At 40.8% G+C, this 15,528-nt stretch overlaps 2 protein-coding genes across 5 annotated transcripts; one reads left to right on the forward strand and one right to left on the reverse strand.

Moving 5' to 3' along the window:
• Positions 1-3,538: 3,538 nt before the first annotated feature.
• nanog (nanog homeobox) lies at positions 3,539-6,169 on the forward strand. The gene is made up of 4 exons (XM_029529178.1): positions 3,539-4,083; positions 4,359-4,747; positions 4,872-5,015; positions 5,195-6,169. Exons 1-4 carry the CDS (start codon positions 3,678-3,680, stop codon positions 5,516-5,518), a joined length of 1,263 nt encoding a protein of 420 aa, XP_029385038.1. The 5' UTR covers positions 3,539-3,677; the 3' UTR covers positions 5,519-6,169.
• tm9sf1 (transmembrane 9 superfamily member 1) lies at positions 6,152-14,557 on the reverse strand. 4 transcript variants are annotated; one of them, XM_029529174.1, is made up of 10 exons: positions 14,480-14,557; positions 14,048-14,161; positions 12,162-12,373; positions 11,911-12,042; positions 11,623-11,745; positions 11,146-11,504; positions 9,877-10,031; positions 9,503-9,688; positions 8,333-8,606; positions 6,152-6,993 (listed from the first exon to the last, which is right to left on the reverse strand). In XM_029529174.1, exons 3-10 carry the CDS (start codon positions 12,363-12,365, stop codon positions 6,600-6,602), a joined length of 1,827 nt encoding a protein of 608 aa, XP_029385034.1. In that variant the 5' UTR covers positions 12,366-12,373; positions 14,048-14,161; positions 14,480-14,557; the 3' UTR covers positions 6,152-6,599. The 4 variants fall into 4 exon arrangements, with proteins under 4 accessions (XP_029385034.1, XP_029385035.1, XP_029385036.1 ...); XM_029529175.1 differs by lacking the exon at positions 14,480-14,557 and adding an exon at positions 14,294-14,460; XM_029529176.1 differs by lacking the exon at positions 14,480-14,557 and having other exon boundaries at positions 11,146-11,402; positions 14,048-14,461.
• Between the last annotated feature and the right edge of the window lie 971 nt (positions 14,558-15,528).

The raw sequence follows: 15,528 nt of genomic DNA on the forward strand, positions 1-15,528 counted from the left end.
GATCTTTTTTGACATTTTGCGTTCGATGGTACAAAAAGATATGCAAGGACGACAAAAAAGTGACAGTCAGATACGGCGTGCTGTGAGGAGCTCTAGAAAACACGTCTACTATGCTCGCATCCCACTAGCGCGCCCCCACCCCACAAACTGTGTTACTTTTTGCTAGAATTGTGTGTGTGTGTTGTGAAATATGGTCTCCATGGTCTGTTGGTCATATGCGGCAAACACCGTCGCTTTTAAGTGAATGTGCATTAGATGGGAAAATCCTGGGTTCAGTTAGCGAGCTGATAACCTGCTTTGTGAGGGGGATTGCTCATATCTGGGTAAATGAAGCCAGATAATGAAAAGGGTTTAATGTTCATCCATTTTTGTGATACAGGCCCCAGGTTTACACACAACATCTCCGGGGAGATGTTGGCTCACTCCTGTTTAAAGATCCTCTCTAAATCCTTCAGGTTTTGAGGCTGTCACTTGGCATCTCCAAGGTTCAACTCCCTCCACAGATTTTCTATAGGATAAAGGTCTGCAGACTGGCTAGGCCACTCCGTGACCTCATTAGGCTTCTTCCTGAGCCACTCCTTTGTTGCCTTGACAGCTATTTTTGTGTCATTAAGCACGTTTACACGCTCAGTTAAGTCTAGCTATAGTTATAGCTCGATAAGCTGGATAGAGTCTCCAAGAGTAAATCTGGAGGCAGATCGTTCAGTTATCAGGCTCCTCTTCTATGGAACCAACTCCCAGCATCGGTCCGGGGGGCGGACTCTTTAGTAACTTTCAAGACCAGGCTTAAAACTTTCCTGTATGACAGAGCGTACAGTTAAAAAGTCCTCTACTCTTTAGGTATGCTGCTATAGGCCTAGGCTGCTGGGGGAAGGACTGAGCTTCTCTCTCTCTCTCTCTCTCTCTCTCTCTCTGTCTCTCTCTCTCTCTCTCTCCCTGTCACCCTCTCTCCCCCTCTCCCTCTTTCTCTCTAACTCCCTCCTTGCATGCGCTGATAAAAACCATCCTTCTTAAAAAAAAAAAAAAAAAAAAAAACAGTTTCACCCAGTTCTAAGCATTCATACTACATTTACTAACCATGTTCTGCCAAAGTCTCTGTCTCTCCCAGTTCCTCTCCTCTCTCTCCCTGTCCTCATCCTGCAGGTGGTGACTCATCTCCATCCCATGTTCCTGCAACACCTGCTGGTCCCATATAGCATGAATTCTGTATTACAGCTCAACTCCATGAACTTCATGCAACAACTTGTTCCTGCCTACACCCCCCCCCCCCTCCAATGCCTGTCTCTCTCTCTCTCTCTCTCTCTCTCTCTCTCTCTCTCCCTCCCACTCTCAACCCAACCGGTCGAGGCAGATGGCCGCCCCCCCTGAGCCTGGTTCTGCTCGAGGTTTCTGCCTCTTAAAGGAAGTTTTTCCTTGCCACTGTTGCCAAGTGCTTGCTCATCGGGGGATCTGTTGGGTCTCTTTAAATAAATGTATAAAGAGTTTGGTCTAGACCTGCTCTATATGTAAAGTGCCTTGATGTAATTTTTATTACATCAAGGCACTTTATTTTTATGATTTGGCGCTATACAAATAAATCTGATTTGATTTGAATTGATTTGATTTAAAGCCATCTCATCTCTAAAGACTTCTGTCCATCTCCCAGTATACATGCACAGGAGTGAAATCAATTAATTTTCAAAATCATGTCGTCTCCGCTACGATAGGTGGCAATATACACTCTTTTGGCTTGCTGTGGGTAATGGGACACTACCAATCGAACTATGACGTCACAGACCACAACAGAGGTGGAAAGAAAAACAGACTGGTGAGCTAGTAAGTTAGCCTCTGTATCCATCCAGAAAGGAGCTTTTGCTGCGGACTTTGCCATGTTCGAAGTTCAAAGCTAATCGGCTTCTTTTGTCTGACCTCCTATGTTTGCGTTTATGTTCTAAATGCTGTTTCACTTATGGGTTATAGCTTAGTGCGACCCTTTAGCACATACGTGGATCACCTCCTCCAGCTCCAGTCCAACTGTCCGTATACATGCAGCAGTAGATCAACTTATCTGGGTGTGTTAGTCCGATAATTTTAAGTTCGATTTCAGACAAGGTAACGTGTTTACATGTACTTTAAAAGTCCAGTTTTGGTCGGACGAAAGCAATAATTCTTTTAGGTGTCATGTTATATGCTTCTTGTCATGCTGGAAGACCCATCTAAGAGCCATCTTCAGTGTTCTGGCGGAGGAGAATGTTTACGTCAATGGTAATTGGTAATGGTTAATGGTATATGGCCCACTCCGTCAGACCAAAAAGCAAAAGATTGTTCTCATTTGACTACTCATGTCCTCTCATCAAGCCTTCTTGGCATCATTTAGGTGATCATTGGCAACTTGAAATTGGTCTGGACATGTGCCTTCTTGAGCAACAAAACATTGCAGTTGCTGCAGAATTTCATTCCATTATAGTGTTGTTTGTCACCAAGGGCTTTTTTTTGTGATTGTGGCCCCAACTGCCTTGAAATTATTATAAGTACCTTTGAATTGATAGTTATATTGTGTACATACATTTTCAAATATTCACATCAACAGTTGTCACCTCAGCAAACTTCTTGCTCATGGTTTTGTAGCCCATCCCAGCCTTTTGCTGTTCTACAATATTGTCACTGACATACATTGACAGCTATTTTGCCTTGCCCATGGTGGTGGAGAAATTGGAATGGAAGGGTTTGATTTTGTGGACCAATTTCTTTTATACACATAATGACTTTAGATTATGAGTACTTTCTTAAAGTGACAGGACTAATCCATGTACCTAAAGACCCAGAATTCTTGTTGGTTGGAAAATACTTAAATCAGTCATTGAAATGCAAATCAATTTATAAACTTTGTATTGTGTTTTTTTTTTTCTGGATTGCTTTTATTCTCTTATTATTCTCTCTCTCTGTGAAAGTAAACTTACCATAAAAATTCTACAGCATTCATTTCTTTCTAAGTGGGCAACAATAAAATCAGCAGGGGTTTCAACTCCACTAACTTGAATTTTTAACATTAAGTTAATTTTTAATATCAATCATTTGGGTGCATCTTTTCACTGAAGACACCCAAACCAGACTCTCAGTCACTTATCACAAGATAAGTCACTGCAAAAAATTAGTGATGGGCAGTGCTGCTCGGCTTCAGAAATTATACTGCTCACAAAATGTGTGATGATGATCTGCCTGTCTGTCAGTTGAGCCATTTAACAACGACTGTGTTCGTTAGGATCGATAACCAAATGTTCAGTCACCTTGCCATTCTACATGACATAAACAGGTCATGATTACACACCTGTCAAACACCTCAATTTTGATTCTGCAATTCACTCCTGCACTGCCACACTTGCTCTCTTTGTGGACATGTGATGGTCGGTTATATTACAGAACAAGGTTCATTTTAAATACTCCATAAATTTAACTTTCGATTTTCAAACCAACCCCAAACTATTGTGGTGACCAATAAAAAGGCATTTCCTACAGCCCATGGAGGCTGGTCAAACCCAAACACACCCACAGACAGTGCTCTACACTGGCCCGCCACGCTTTTTGAACTTAATTGGCTCGCCTTTATTTGCTGTTGGATCCAGCAGGTTTGCTCTACTGAAATTTTTGGGAAGCGAACTGGACAAGCCTCGCTTTTTATCAAGGCTCACACCTGGGACATGGCAGACTGGAAGGCGCAGATAAGTTACAACTACAACCCTTCTTACCACGCCTATGCTTATGGCCTCGTGTATCAGCCTGCGCCCGAGCAAAATCACGGGAACCTAACCTACTGGGGCGAGGCCGGAGTCGGGGATTTGAGCAGTTTCAGTACCGGGGTAACTCCAGCTTACTACGCTCCCACAGCCAGGGCTCGGGAGCAGTCTCCGCCCGCCAGCCCGGAGCAGCATGCCATGAACAGCCATCACCGCTACCAGAGTTCTGGGGTACTCTATCTCGGTGACACCCAGGCAGGCCGTATGCTCCTGGGGAAGCCACACCGAACGCCCTACGATTCAAGGGGAAATGGTGTCAGGCGAGCCGGGAGCGATTCGACAAGCGACTCAGAAGTGCACACTTCACCAGGTAGGGAGTGTGACCGCTGTGGCATCTTTAAGAGTGAGTTAATGATATCAGAAAGTCGGTTTGTGGCAACGTTACCTTACATAGGTTTTAAGTGTCATGTCACTTTAAGTTCAACTCAAGGTGAAAAAGTAGCCAGGAGTACCGTCAAAATAAGTGGCCTGATAGGTTACTTTAACTTTTCAGTAGTGGTGACCGCCTCCACTTTTATTTAGAAACAATCCTCACACTAAAACTATGATCCAGGTTGACCTCTTGCTGCCATGTGCTCCTTTCAGTCACTGTAATCCCTCACTTAGAACTATGGAGCTCCAGCAGCACCACCAGAGAGGGAAATCTGTCCCAAACCGATCCTGCTGTCTGGGCAAAAGATGACGAGGTGAGCAGCAGGAATCCAACTGACAGCAAGGAAGTTGACAGCTCTGTCATGGAGGAGCCACAAACCTTCACTGTTGAAGAGAATGAGAGCATTAACATCACCCCTTTACATGTACCCATAACTGCCCCGAATAAGCTTAGCACTGGAACTAACCCTAAAAGTAAGGTCCGAGCAGCCTTTTCAGAGAGTCAGATGAATGCTCTTGTCCAGCGGTTTAGTGTTCAGAGATACCTCACCCCAGCTGAAATGAAGAACTTGGCGGAGCTGACAGGGCTTACCTACAAACAGGTGAGGGATCATAGAAGCTCGATCACAAGCCCAACACTGGGTTCATGTAGACTGTGTGATCGGTTGGTGTTGTGTGTGTGTGGGTTTTTTTTTTTTTTTTTTTTTTTCTCCATTGTGTTGGTAGGTGAAAACTTGGTTTCAGAATCGAAGGATGAAGCTACGGCGGCATCAGAAAGATAACAGCTGGGTGTCTGAGCGCTATACCCTCAATAAAGACAGCTCAGTTCATGGGACCGTTTACGCAAACATTCCTTCTCATATCCCAACTGTAAGTAGCTCTTATTTTTATTTATCCCCCCCCCAAATCAAATCTGTTATGTACTTGCATATGTAGTAAATAAAATAATTAATTAATAATGTAATAAATATACATTTATTTTATTTATTATTATTAATAATAATTTTTTTTATGAAGATCTGTAATATTACTGATTCTATGTCTGCTAGTACCAGGGAGAGGCTCTGCCCCAACTCAAGGAGCATTACAACCAACACATGATGGAGGCAGCCTTAAAGAAGCCTGTGCCACAAAACTTGGCTTTTTATCTGGCATCTATTGGCAATGCTCCTGGACCTGCTGGGTACCCCTCCTGGTCATCCACTTCATCTCAGACTGCTGTGCACAGTAGGCCCCAGCCAAGTGGCTGGCCAATGCCCCCAGGTGTCAGTCATTATGAATACAACCCCAATGTATTTAACTCATCCTCTGCAGCTAGCACTGGGCATAATATGAGCTTTGAAACCAAAGATCAGGAGCCGGTGAACAGCTGAGCCTCTTAAACATAGCTGTAGTATAGAATGCCATCCCAGAGTTGATGTTGGAATTGACTATCACATTTACTTTCTTGTGGTTTCATGAATGTTGTTCCAACTCATTTTTGATTGGCTGGGTCTATATATTAATACACTGTTCAGAAATATTTTACCCTCTAACATGAATTTTATTTTCTAAATTAATGTATGTTGATGTCGTCTTTATACTTGGTATTACTGGCTGGATCGATGTTGGATTTTTTTTTATTTTTTTTTATTTTTTTTTTTGGGATAGTAATTTTTAATTTTTTTGCTGTTCACTGTAGTTCTGTGAGCCACTCTTTTATTTATATATATATATAAAAAAATATACAAATTCACCTCAGCAACTTCAAATGTATTCATTTTATTGTGATTATTTAGCTGTTTTGTAGTATACTAATCTTACTACACACTACTTTGGGATCAATTACATAACAATACATGTTATATCCTGTTAATAGGAAATTGGAAGGATTGTTTCATCACTTATGTGGCTGTCTAGATGGGATGTAGCTGTTTATTTAAACATCTGTTTTCAGGTAATATACCATGTGATGCACAATTAACACACCTTTAAAAAGTGAATGAACACACCCAGACGTGTTTATCATATTAAAAGCACTTTATTGAAAAGAGTGTATGTGTGTGTGTGTGTGTGTGTGTATATATATATATATATATATACACACAATAGAACCAAAATCAGTCATGGTTATCACATTATTGAAATTGCTCCTATTACCAGTCTTTAACAGCATCACTCCGGCCACACTGCAGGGCCATAGTTCTCCATGGTTAACCAGTGTATTGTAGATTCTTCTGAGCCTCCATAGGCCAAGAAGACCCAAATCCTGCACCACTCTCAAAACATTATTGACCCAGTCAATGTATACTGCCAGCAACACAACAATTAGCTCCTACAAATCAAGGTAAAGGCCCCTTTCTTATCCACCAACTATTAAAGGTGCTCCTCTGTCTGTGTTCATGATTGAAAAAGCTAGGGCAGGGATTGTCCATGAGCACACACTTTAGAGTTCTGTGTGTGCGCATTTCATGTCTAGTCCATCTTGAGACTGCGGTAGATGTAGCGGATAAATGCCAGTGAAGCCCAGAATGACACGCTGCCCAGCATCAGTGAGAAAACAAGTGCTGTGAGTAGAGAGTAGCCAAAGAACTCTGTGGTTTGGACTAGGCCACTCATAGAAGACCGATTCCGGTAGTAGAAAACAGAGTAGACAAAGATGAAGAGGCCGGTGGAACCGGTGCTCAGCACACTTCGCCACCACCACCTGTAATCTTCACCTGACAACAAGAAGTAGGTGAGGGCCACAGAGATGCAAGCACCCACTGAGAGGAGGATTGCAAAGACGCAGAGCAGGATGCCATACAGGGTGTAATGCTCTCTGCCCCATACAGTGGCAAAGATGTAGTACAGCTCTACTGAAATTGCACTGAAAAAAAAAAAAAGGAATTGATGTTCAGTAATTTGGGAAGCAAAATCCTGTACTTTAATATTAACATTTTCTATTGGAGTGGATAAATCCTTTGGAATGGTAGACATAAAAAATTATCCAAACCTGAAAAGTAAACAGTCAGTCTCTGCAATCTAAAAGTCTTGTTTTCTTTAATCAAGTCTAAATATAAAATATGAGGTAAAAGATGAGAACTCAGGTCACATAAGGACAAAAGGAAAAAAAACAAAACATACAAGGTGACCCATAAAAAATCAAAATTAAGGAACGGAGCAGAAATTTAAAATAAATTCTACTCATTCTGATATTTGTCATTCATTTATTAAAAGATTGCAGAGGTTATTGTTAATGATTCATACAAGTTAAGTTAAACTATTTAAATACAGAGTGTCAGCATTATAACATTAATTGTGATTGATTAAAAGGCTGTGATTCATGTTTCAAAAAAAGAGAAATTGCTTCCTATTTGGATTTGTCATAAATAAAACAAATGTTAATATATAACAGGATATATATCCACCTACTTTTATTTATCCTTCAGTTCAAACAACATACAGAGAAAACGCACATTTTTTAGGTCATATTTAGGAATGGTGATTATTCATTATTAATCCACAGCTACCCTGTGATTACTCAGACTAAAAATTTTAATACACATACGTCCTGTGCCCTATAGGTGGTACGCTGCAGAATTGGCAGCTAGAGTTGTTCAGGGCAGGAGTAGAAGCATGCATGTTGAATTTTGGACCAATTGGAGTTACACAGGCTTTTTCTTTTATGGTGACATATCAAAATTGGTGCCAGCCCAACAGGTGAAATAGGTGAAAAAGATTTAACAACTTTTTACCCTCAAGATTTTGAAATTATATTCAGTTTATTTTATAATTTTAGAATTATTTATGAGGCGTGCAGATTTTTTGTCCAACAGTGGACAGTCTAAGTCTGACTCAACATTAATATATAGACGTATTCAGGGTGAGACTCTGATCATGTGCAATTAATTCAGAGCTGATTGGGCAATATATGAGTTATGAGGACTTCTAATTTTATGCTGAACCTGTTGAAGCCTGGGAAAAAAAAAACCAAACAAACAAAAAAAAAACAAAAACACTGCACTGCCCAGCCAGAAGGTACAACAAATGAAATAGATGTTCTTAACTTTAGTTAATTCTGCTACGCTGGTAATGACAATGCTAGTTCACCTTAGGCCTTGATCTTGTCTTGCACTGTTTTACTGCTCTGTTATATGATTACTGAAAAGGAAACACTTCATGGACTTTATTAATGTGCAACTTTCCCACGCTAAAGGATAACTTACCTGAATGGCAGAAATCCGCCAATTGACATGTGGACCGCTGTGTGTTTGTACCAGGGCTGGGTTGGGATCTGCCGGGGGATGTTGCGAGTGCGACATGGGGCCTGGAAGCTGCCAGCTCGGTTCTTTCCCACGATGCCACCAATGACTGTGAGGGGAAAGCCCACCAGCATCCAGGCACCCAGCAGGAGGAGCACTGTGGTGGCTGGTAGAGCCTGAGTGGAGCCACTCCACCAGTGGATCGAATTCACTATACTCCATGTCAGGAACAGAGGAGCTTTGGAGATGTATTTAAAAAAGAATGAGTTTATGAATCAGTGCCCTTACTGATGAATGTCCATGACTGTAGGTGTGTATGTGAGTATGAATGGTTATGTATATGTATCGAAGTGGCAGCTGTCCTTACAAAAGCTGTTTACAATAACGGCACAAGAGTCCTGATAATGTCACAAGTCACAATGTCCTGATAAATTATATGCATTCTTGATTAGGAACTAAAGCCATTATAAAATTAAGGTATCAGGATAAATTATTTTATTTGAATCCATGACCTACTACTCCAGTTTTAAGGCAGCAAATAATGTGAATGTAGTTTTTCCAAAGAAATTATTGAAGTGGAAATGTAATTTGATTCGTCAGCAGAAAGTGAATGTGCTAGACACACATTCATCATTAAGGCTGGAAACCAATTTTAGAAATTCAGTAAAAATTTTCCTAAAAATGTTAAAACGAACAAGTAACCAAAGAACAAAACAGCAGAACTACTGATGCCAGTTGTTGACTTGGGCCTGTTCTGAAAGTGCCACAACGAGTAACAACAACTCTGTGATGAAGGTCGTGGAGAGTTCACACCCAAACTCAAACAGAGATGGACCTGCCATTAGATTATATTTGGAATTTGGTATCTAAGCTGCTAAACTGCAGAACACTAACATACATTTGAATTGAAACTGTTTAACTTAATCTACCATCATTAAAATATAGATGACAGTGATAATGAGTAGTGTTGCATAACCTTCCCTCTAAGTGACATGTTGCACAAAATGTAAAACATAATGTAAAATTTTAACAGGACTATAGCACGTACACTGACCCAACTGATCAAACTGAACTTGATCAGCCTGGTCTTCCAGCCATACCGTGAACAGATCACCACCTTCTAATCAGACTTACCAGAAAAAAGAGATGAGGTGAGGATAATGTTCCACACCCAGCGCTGGCCGCTGATTTGCGTGTAGAAGCTGCCAGATACATATCCTGACACACAACTGGTCAGAGCATAAAGGACAATAGCTGCAGAGTTGATGGCACCATGGTGGTGCACATTGAACATTCCCAGTAATGCCATGACAATAATACCTGTAGCAATAAAGAGACAATAGGGTGTTCAGAGTCTTACATGTTAACTGTTCTCTATGTGATATTCGGGTTTTGTTTGTCGTTGTAAGTCGTTGGCGTTCAGAAAACGAGTCTGCCCAATTTTCTGTGGTAGCCAAAGCCCAAATTCAAAAGATGTCTGTGTGTGTGACCTATGACCAAATTCTAACCTGTGGCAAGGGTAAGAAACTGAGCCCCCACTCCCAGCACAGCACACAATAGGCTTTTATACGGGGGAAACCTGAAGACATCAGTGTGGATGATCTTCCAGCCATTGTCTCCCTGGTCCAGATCATCACAGGCACCTTCCTCCTCAACATTGTACCTGCAAGTGAGGAAATGTGTCTCAATCAAAAGAAAGACCACAGAAAAACTCTACATGTCTACATTTTTGAAAGCTAAGCAGATCAAGATATGTAGATTGTATCAATCCATGGGTAATTTCAAATTGTCAAGTAGTTAAGTAATGTACCAGACTACAAAAGTTTCAATTAGTGATAGCATTAAGATCACTGACAAGATAAGTGAAAAACATTATCTTGTTACAGCGGGATATATCACACATGGAGTAAAAATTGTGCCCTTGGAGTTGATGAATTGGAAGCAGCAGAAATGGGCAGGTGGTAGGTACTGACTTGAATGAAGTCAGACCAGAGGCAGACTCTTAAACCAGCTTATCCAGCTTGCCCTTGTGGTTGTGGCGGTAGTTGTGTTGTTCATTCATTCATCTTCCACTGCTTTTCTGTTTCCGTTTCTGTGACTGCCTTGGGCAAACTCCACCCAGAGTGGCAGCATTTTCATTTGATCCATTTCAGCTCTTAGGCTTGAATAACATGTCGATGAACGTCGCCAGTGGTGGTGTAAAGGACTCTGTTAGATCAGTTTTGTAAAAGGGCCATACTGAGTGGCATAAAGGACTAAAAAGACTACATCAGAAAAAAGTATAAAAACTATTTTGCACAAATAAATGACAGCATTAGTTGTCTGTTTATTAACCTAACATCCATATGGTAAAGCATGTTTATTTCCAAATTCCCTATTTGACATGTAGAATTGACTAAATTGTTATGAGAAAGCCTTGTCAGAACAGCTCTTCATCATTTTTCTTAGTTGTGGTGAATTTTCACTTTTTTTCTGTTTCTACTGCCACCTGACTGCATTTACAAAGTTGTTTTTTTTTTTTTTTAACAAGTAGCAGATGTTTCTAGAGAACAGGTTCTACTCAGCCACCTCTGACTATGAGAACTGAAAACTTCCTAAGCTTGTTTTTATATGCATTCAAATCTTGGGATACAGAGCAAAATAAATACATAAATAAAAATCAGTATTTACAATATGAAAAACTACCAAGGAGTCTCTAAATTTCCTCTCAGGTTAAAAGTAACCCACAGTGTAGTGCATGACAAAATTCAAGGTTTAAAATTGCTTTGCTTACTGACCTGGCAAAGTCATTCTTAAGGACTCGCATGAGGATGATGATGACAAATCCCAACAACAGCACTACCAGCACCAGTGAGTTGATGATGGACAGCCAATGGATCTCCAGTGTTTTGGGGAAGAATGAGTAGTCTCTGAGGCGCTCAGCTCTTCGGGCATGAGGCAGAGAGGAGTCAAACCAGTGCACGCTGTATGTGTGAGTAACAGTCAGGCTTCCTCCACCCAAACCAACTCCACCTACTGCTGCACCTACCCCTTCCTCCAGGGGAACAGGTTTGACGTCTTTTACTGAGACATTGGCAAAGATCACTGAGTTGCCATTGTATTCAATGTTAAAGTCTAGATGAGTCCACAAACCCACCTGGAGAAGGTGAGAAGAAAGCAGGAAGGCAGGAGAGAAGAAATAGACGATGGAATGGGTTTCAACAGAAACCTTTCATAAAACATTACACAGTCTAGTTCACATCTCCCTTGTTTACCTTGTGACTGTGAGGCAGGAAGCCACTCTCCTCAATGTATCCCACAAATCCCCAGATAGGAATGTCATCCAGGACAAATTCAAAGTAGTATAGTTCCTCAATGGCCTCTCGGAGCTGGTCCACCTAACACAAAACATACCATGGATCACATCCCTACTATTTTAAGACTTTATTTCCTTTTTTCAAAATTTAGACTGATGACAAACAGTAAAGCCAATTTAAAATCAGGTTACTTCATTCTTTATAGAAGAGCTGTGTGTAATGAGTTTAGTTCAAATGTCTTCAAACCTGTTTCTCTGACAGAATGAGCTGACACAGGGTTTTTTTCTCCACATTCTCCCTGAACCGGATGTGATACAATGACTCTGCCATCCTGTCACCGTCCAGCACTTCTCCTAAACTCAAGGACTTGTGGTGTACCTGAAGAAGTGCCAGTGTAGGACTTATTTGAAAGCAGCACAACAGATGAGATGGTGAAGTCAAAACAACACCTAATGCTATTACAATAGACTGCAACTGCAAACATAATTCAGACTGACCTTCTCTGGTCTGCAAACAGGCAGGGTGTAGTAGTGATATGTCTCCTGAGGATTATGATAAGGGCCTACTTTGTTGACATACAGTGTTAAGTTGTCACCCTGCTTGTAGCCCAGTATTAGGCCCAAAAACGAGCTCAAGACTAAGATGCAGTGCAGCCTCATTGTCTTCTGGCAGTCACTCGTCAGGAATCCTCCACACTGCATAGCCCTTGCTGTAAAGATGGACAGGTGATCAGGTACATGTGAAATTGAAAGAGAATTGTCTTACCAGAGACACAGTTCAGTGGCTGTCTCAAATGACAAAGAACTTCGGTTCACACCTGCAATTAAATGTGTCTCCAGGTACAATTTGTGATTGGATGGATATCAAATCCCTATTTTAATGCAAATAATTTTAAACAAGCCTTTTACCTTTGGGTCAGTTGTCAGTGTGGGAGAAAAGGAACAGGGCAAGAAAGGAGGGTTTCACTGACAAATTGTTTTTGCTTCATGATGACGCTGTGTTCTTTTTTTGTTATGTGGGCCAGGACAAATGTGACCCTTTATACCCAGATAGGACCTGTGAACTATGTTTGAATTATTGAATCTCAAGAAGCATTGATAATGCATTAATGCATCTCAGTTGTGCTCATAGCTCAACTTGGAAGTGTCCATTTATTATATGTTCATCAGAGATGGATGTTAATAGCAGGTTTGCAAAGCTCTTAAAATGTCTTAATAGATAAGTCTGAACAGGGTGAATAGTGAATATGTATTAAAAAATTTGGTTTGTCCATTACTTGTTGTTTGTCCTCAGCCTGCAGGTGGTGACTCATCGCCATCCCTTGTTCCTGCAACGCCTGCTGGTCCCATATCTTCATGAATTCTGTACTACAGCTCATCCCCCCTCACCCTATACTCCCGCAGTATCTCCCACAAAATAACCCGGTTATACGCCTTCTCCAAGTCTACAAACCAGTCAATCGGTCGAGGCAGATGGCCGCCACCCCTGAGCCTGGTTCTGCCTGAGGTTTCTGCCTCTTAAAGGAAGTTTTTCCTTGCCACTGTCACTGTACTCATTGGGGGATCTGTTGGGTCTCTTTAAATAATTTTATAAAGAGTTTGGTCTAGACCTGCTCTTCATGTAAAGTGAAGAGCTTTGTAACTTTGTAACTTTGTTATGATTTGGCGCTATACAAATAAATTTGATTTGATTGGATTTGACTTTTTCAAATAAGACAATGGAAACCTAAGAAAACCCAGGCCTCTGAGCCTTAGATAAATGGTCTAACTGTATTCACAACAACATAAACATAACGCACAGTAAATGCGCCTTTAAGACCTGACAGTTGTAGCAGCATTCATCAAACTACTTTACATTCACCACATGGATAAGAAACCAGCATGGTGATATCATTCAGGACAGATTTATTCTCTGGTGACACTGAAACAAGTTCTCCCAAGAAACTCCACAATTGACTTGAAGCTAACAATCAGGTCTCAGAAATGTCCTGAGCCCATAGACCAGCAATGGAGAGATGTGAAGGGCACAGTGCACAGATACTTGTCCAGTCTGACAGAGTCTGAGAGAGTCGGTCTGAGTTATAAAAAGAACTGAAAGAACTTTCCTTTTTTTAAAAGACTTCGAGTAATTGCAAATGCACTGAGGGGAAAATATGAGCACAATAAAACGTGAACTATTAAGTATCTTATGAATCTGCTGGCCCACTACCAACAAACTCATGACTACATCACAAATAGCTAGCGAGCTAATATACATTCGGACAAAGTTCAAATACAGAGAACATCCTACAGGGGGAGGACAAACCAAGGCCTTGAGCTATCTCATTGACACTTTACAATTTTAGCCAGACGCAAACTGTGGATAATAAGTGAATCTGCTCTACCGGTATCACTGCTGTCTCCACAGGCTCTATGCCGCAGATCCACAAATCCTGTTTGCCGGATTCCTCCGACTCCAGGCCCCGGCCGTCTCCTCTCTTCTCCGGTGTGAATCGACCCTGGAAGTCACAGAAAAGCCACGATGCAGTTCTTCAATGTCTTACACATTCATTTCATTTATGTCCGGGTACACCGAGTCGTTTTTTCTGGTACATGAGACCATGCAGAATACCAGATTGACTCCACGTCACCTTGGAAATATAAACAACGACGACTCGTTAAATTTTCCGGAGTGGGCGGAGAAACAAAAACACACCACTGACGTTACAGGTTAATCGTAGCTAGTAATGTTACCAAAACATAAATGGCAAGACGGGATTCCTTTGCCGCGTCAACGCCACTACACACAAAAACATCTTAGCGGTCTGTGGACCTACCCGAACAACTGAGTTAATTCGCAATTGGCCTGACCTCCTCCTACTTCGATAGACCACATATACAATTTCCATTTTAGCTCAGACGAGTTTAATCACACTTGCATTATCGATGTGCACGTGAGGGAGCATAATGTGATCTTTGGATATCGGTCTAGTCTGAAGTCTTAAGAAGAATGTAATATAAACACTGGAGGAGTTTGAAGAGCAAAAGCTGGAGAACATATAATGTAGGAGTGCTGCAAGCAAAAGGCTTCAAACAACAAAGATACAGCAACATTAATCGGGGGAGGGAAATAAAGTGAGATAAGATTTTTCGGTTTAAGCAACACTGACTTCTTGTATACCAGAATGAGCAGGATATCAATAATCGGAATTGAAAAAGAAACGAACACAGATCACTCTCAACAATTGTAAACTATTTATATTTAGCTACCAGCTAAATATTGTTGTATAAATAAATATTATTAAATTAATAATATGAAAATGTACTAAAACATTTTCACCTGTGGGTAGCAGCAACACGCCTTTCTTTCGGCTTAAAAAAGGAGGCAGAAGCAGAGCTAGACAAATTGGGTGGAGGGCAGAAACACCGATTCCTGGAAAAGTGGTAGGAAGCAACAGAGAGCATTTGTTCCTTCTTAGTGAATTGCTTATGAGGAGATGTAGACACAACTATTTCTAGTTCATGTTAAAAATTGCAAAAAGACAGAAAAAACATTTGACCTTTGAAAGAGCCTCCAAACTTATGACTCTTATTATTGAGATTTAAAAAAGTCTAATCAGACATTGATTCAGAAAACAGCTTAACTCAACTCTGAATTTCAATATCAAAGGATGCACTGACATTTAATGGCAAGTGTAGAAATGGAGAAGAAGGATGTACTATAATCATAGTATAATCAGTATAATCATAAGGGGGCATAAATTAAAGATAATTTGTGAAAGTATACAGTAATCGGAACCATTAATCGTTAAAATGGAGAGAAAGGAAAAAAGTTTATTTTAACCTATACAAAAAGCTGGAGAAAGGAAAGCTAGAAACATTGGGC

The sequence above is a fragment of the Echeneis naucrates genome, chromosome 20, assembly GCF_900963305.1.
Source record: "Echeneis naucrates chromosome 20, fEcheNa1.1, whole genome shotgun sequence".
NCBI lineage: Eukaryota > Metazoa > Chordata > Actinopteri > Carangiformes > Echeneidae > Echeneis > Echeneis naucrates.

Excerpts from the sequence above, each read along its gene's own strand:
- nanog (XM_029529178.1), top strand. The coding sequence starts at position 3,678 with ATGGCAGACTGGAAGGCGCAGATAAGTTACAACTACAACCCTTCTTAC. Across the intron at positions 4,084-4,358 it reads AGAAGTGCACACTTCACCAG|TCACTGTAATCCCTCACTTA; the intron begins GTAGGGAGTGTG and ends TGCTCCTTTCAG. Across the intron at positions 5,016-5,194 it reads TTCCTTCTCATATCCCAACT|TACCAGGGAGAGGCTCTGCC; the intron begins GTAAGTAGCTCT and ends TATGTCTGCTAG.
- tm9sf1 (XM_029529174.1), bottom strand. The coding sequence starts at position 12,365 with ATGCAGTGTGGAGGATTCCTGACGAGTGACTGCCAGAAGACAATGAGG. Across the intron at positions 12,043-12,161 it reads CTGTTTGCAGACCAGAGAAG|GTACACCACAAGTCCTTGAG; the intron begins GTCAGTCTGAAT and ends GCACTTCTTCAG. Across the intron at positions 9,689-9,876 it reads GTTTCTTACCCTTGCCACAG|GTATTATTGTCATGGCATTA; the intron begins GTTAGAATTTGG and ends TTATTGCTACAG.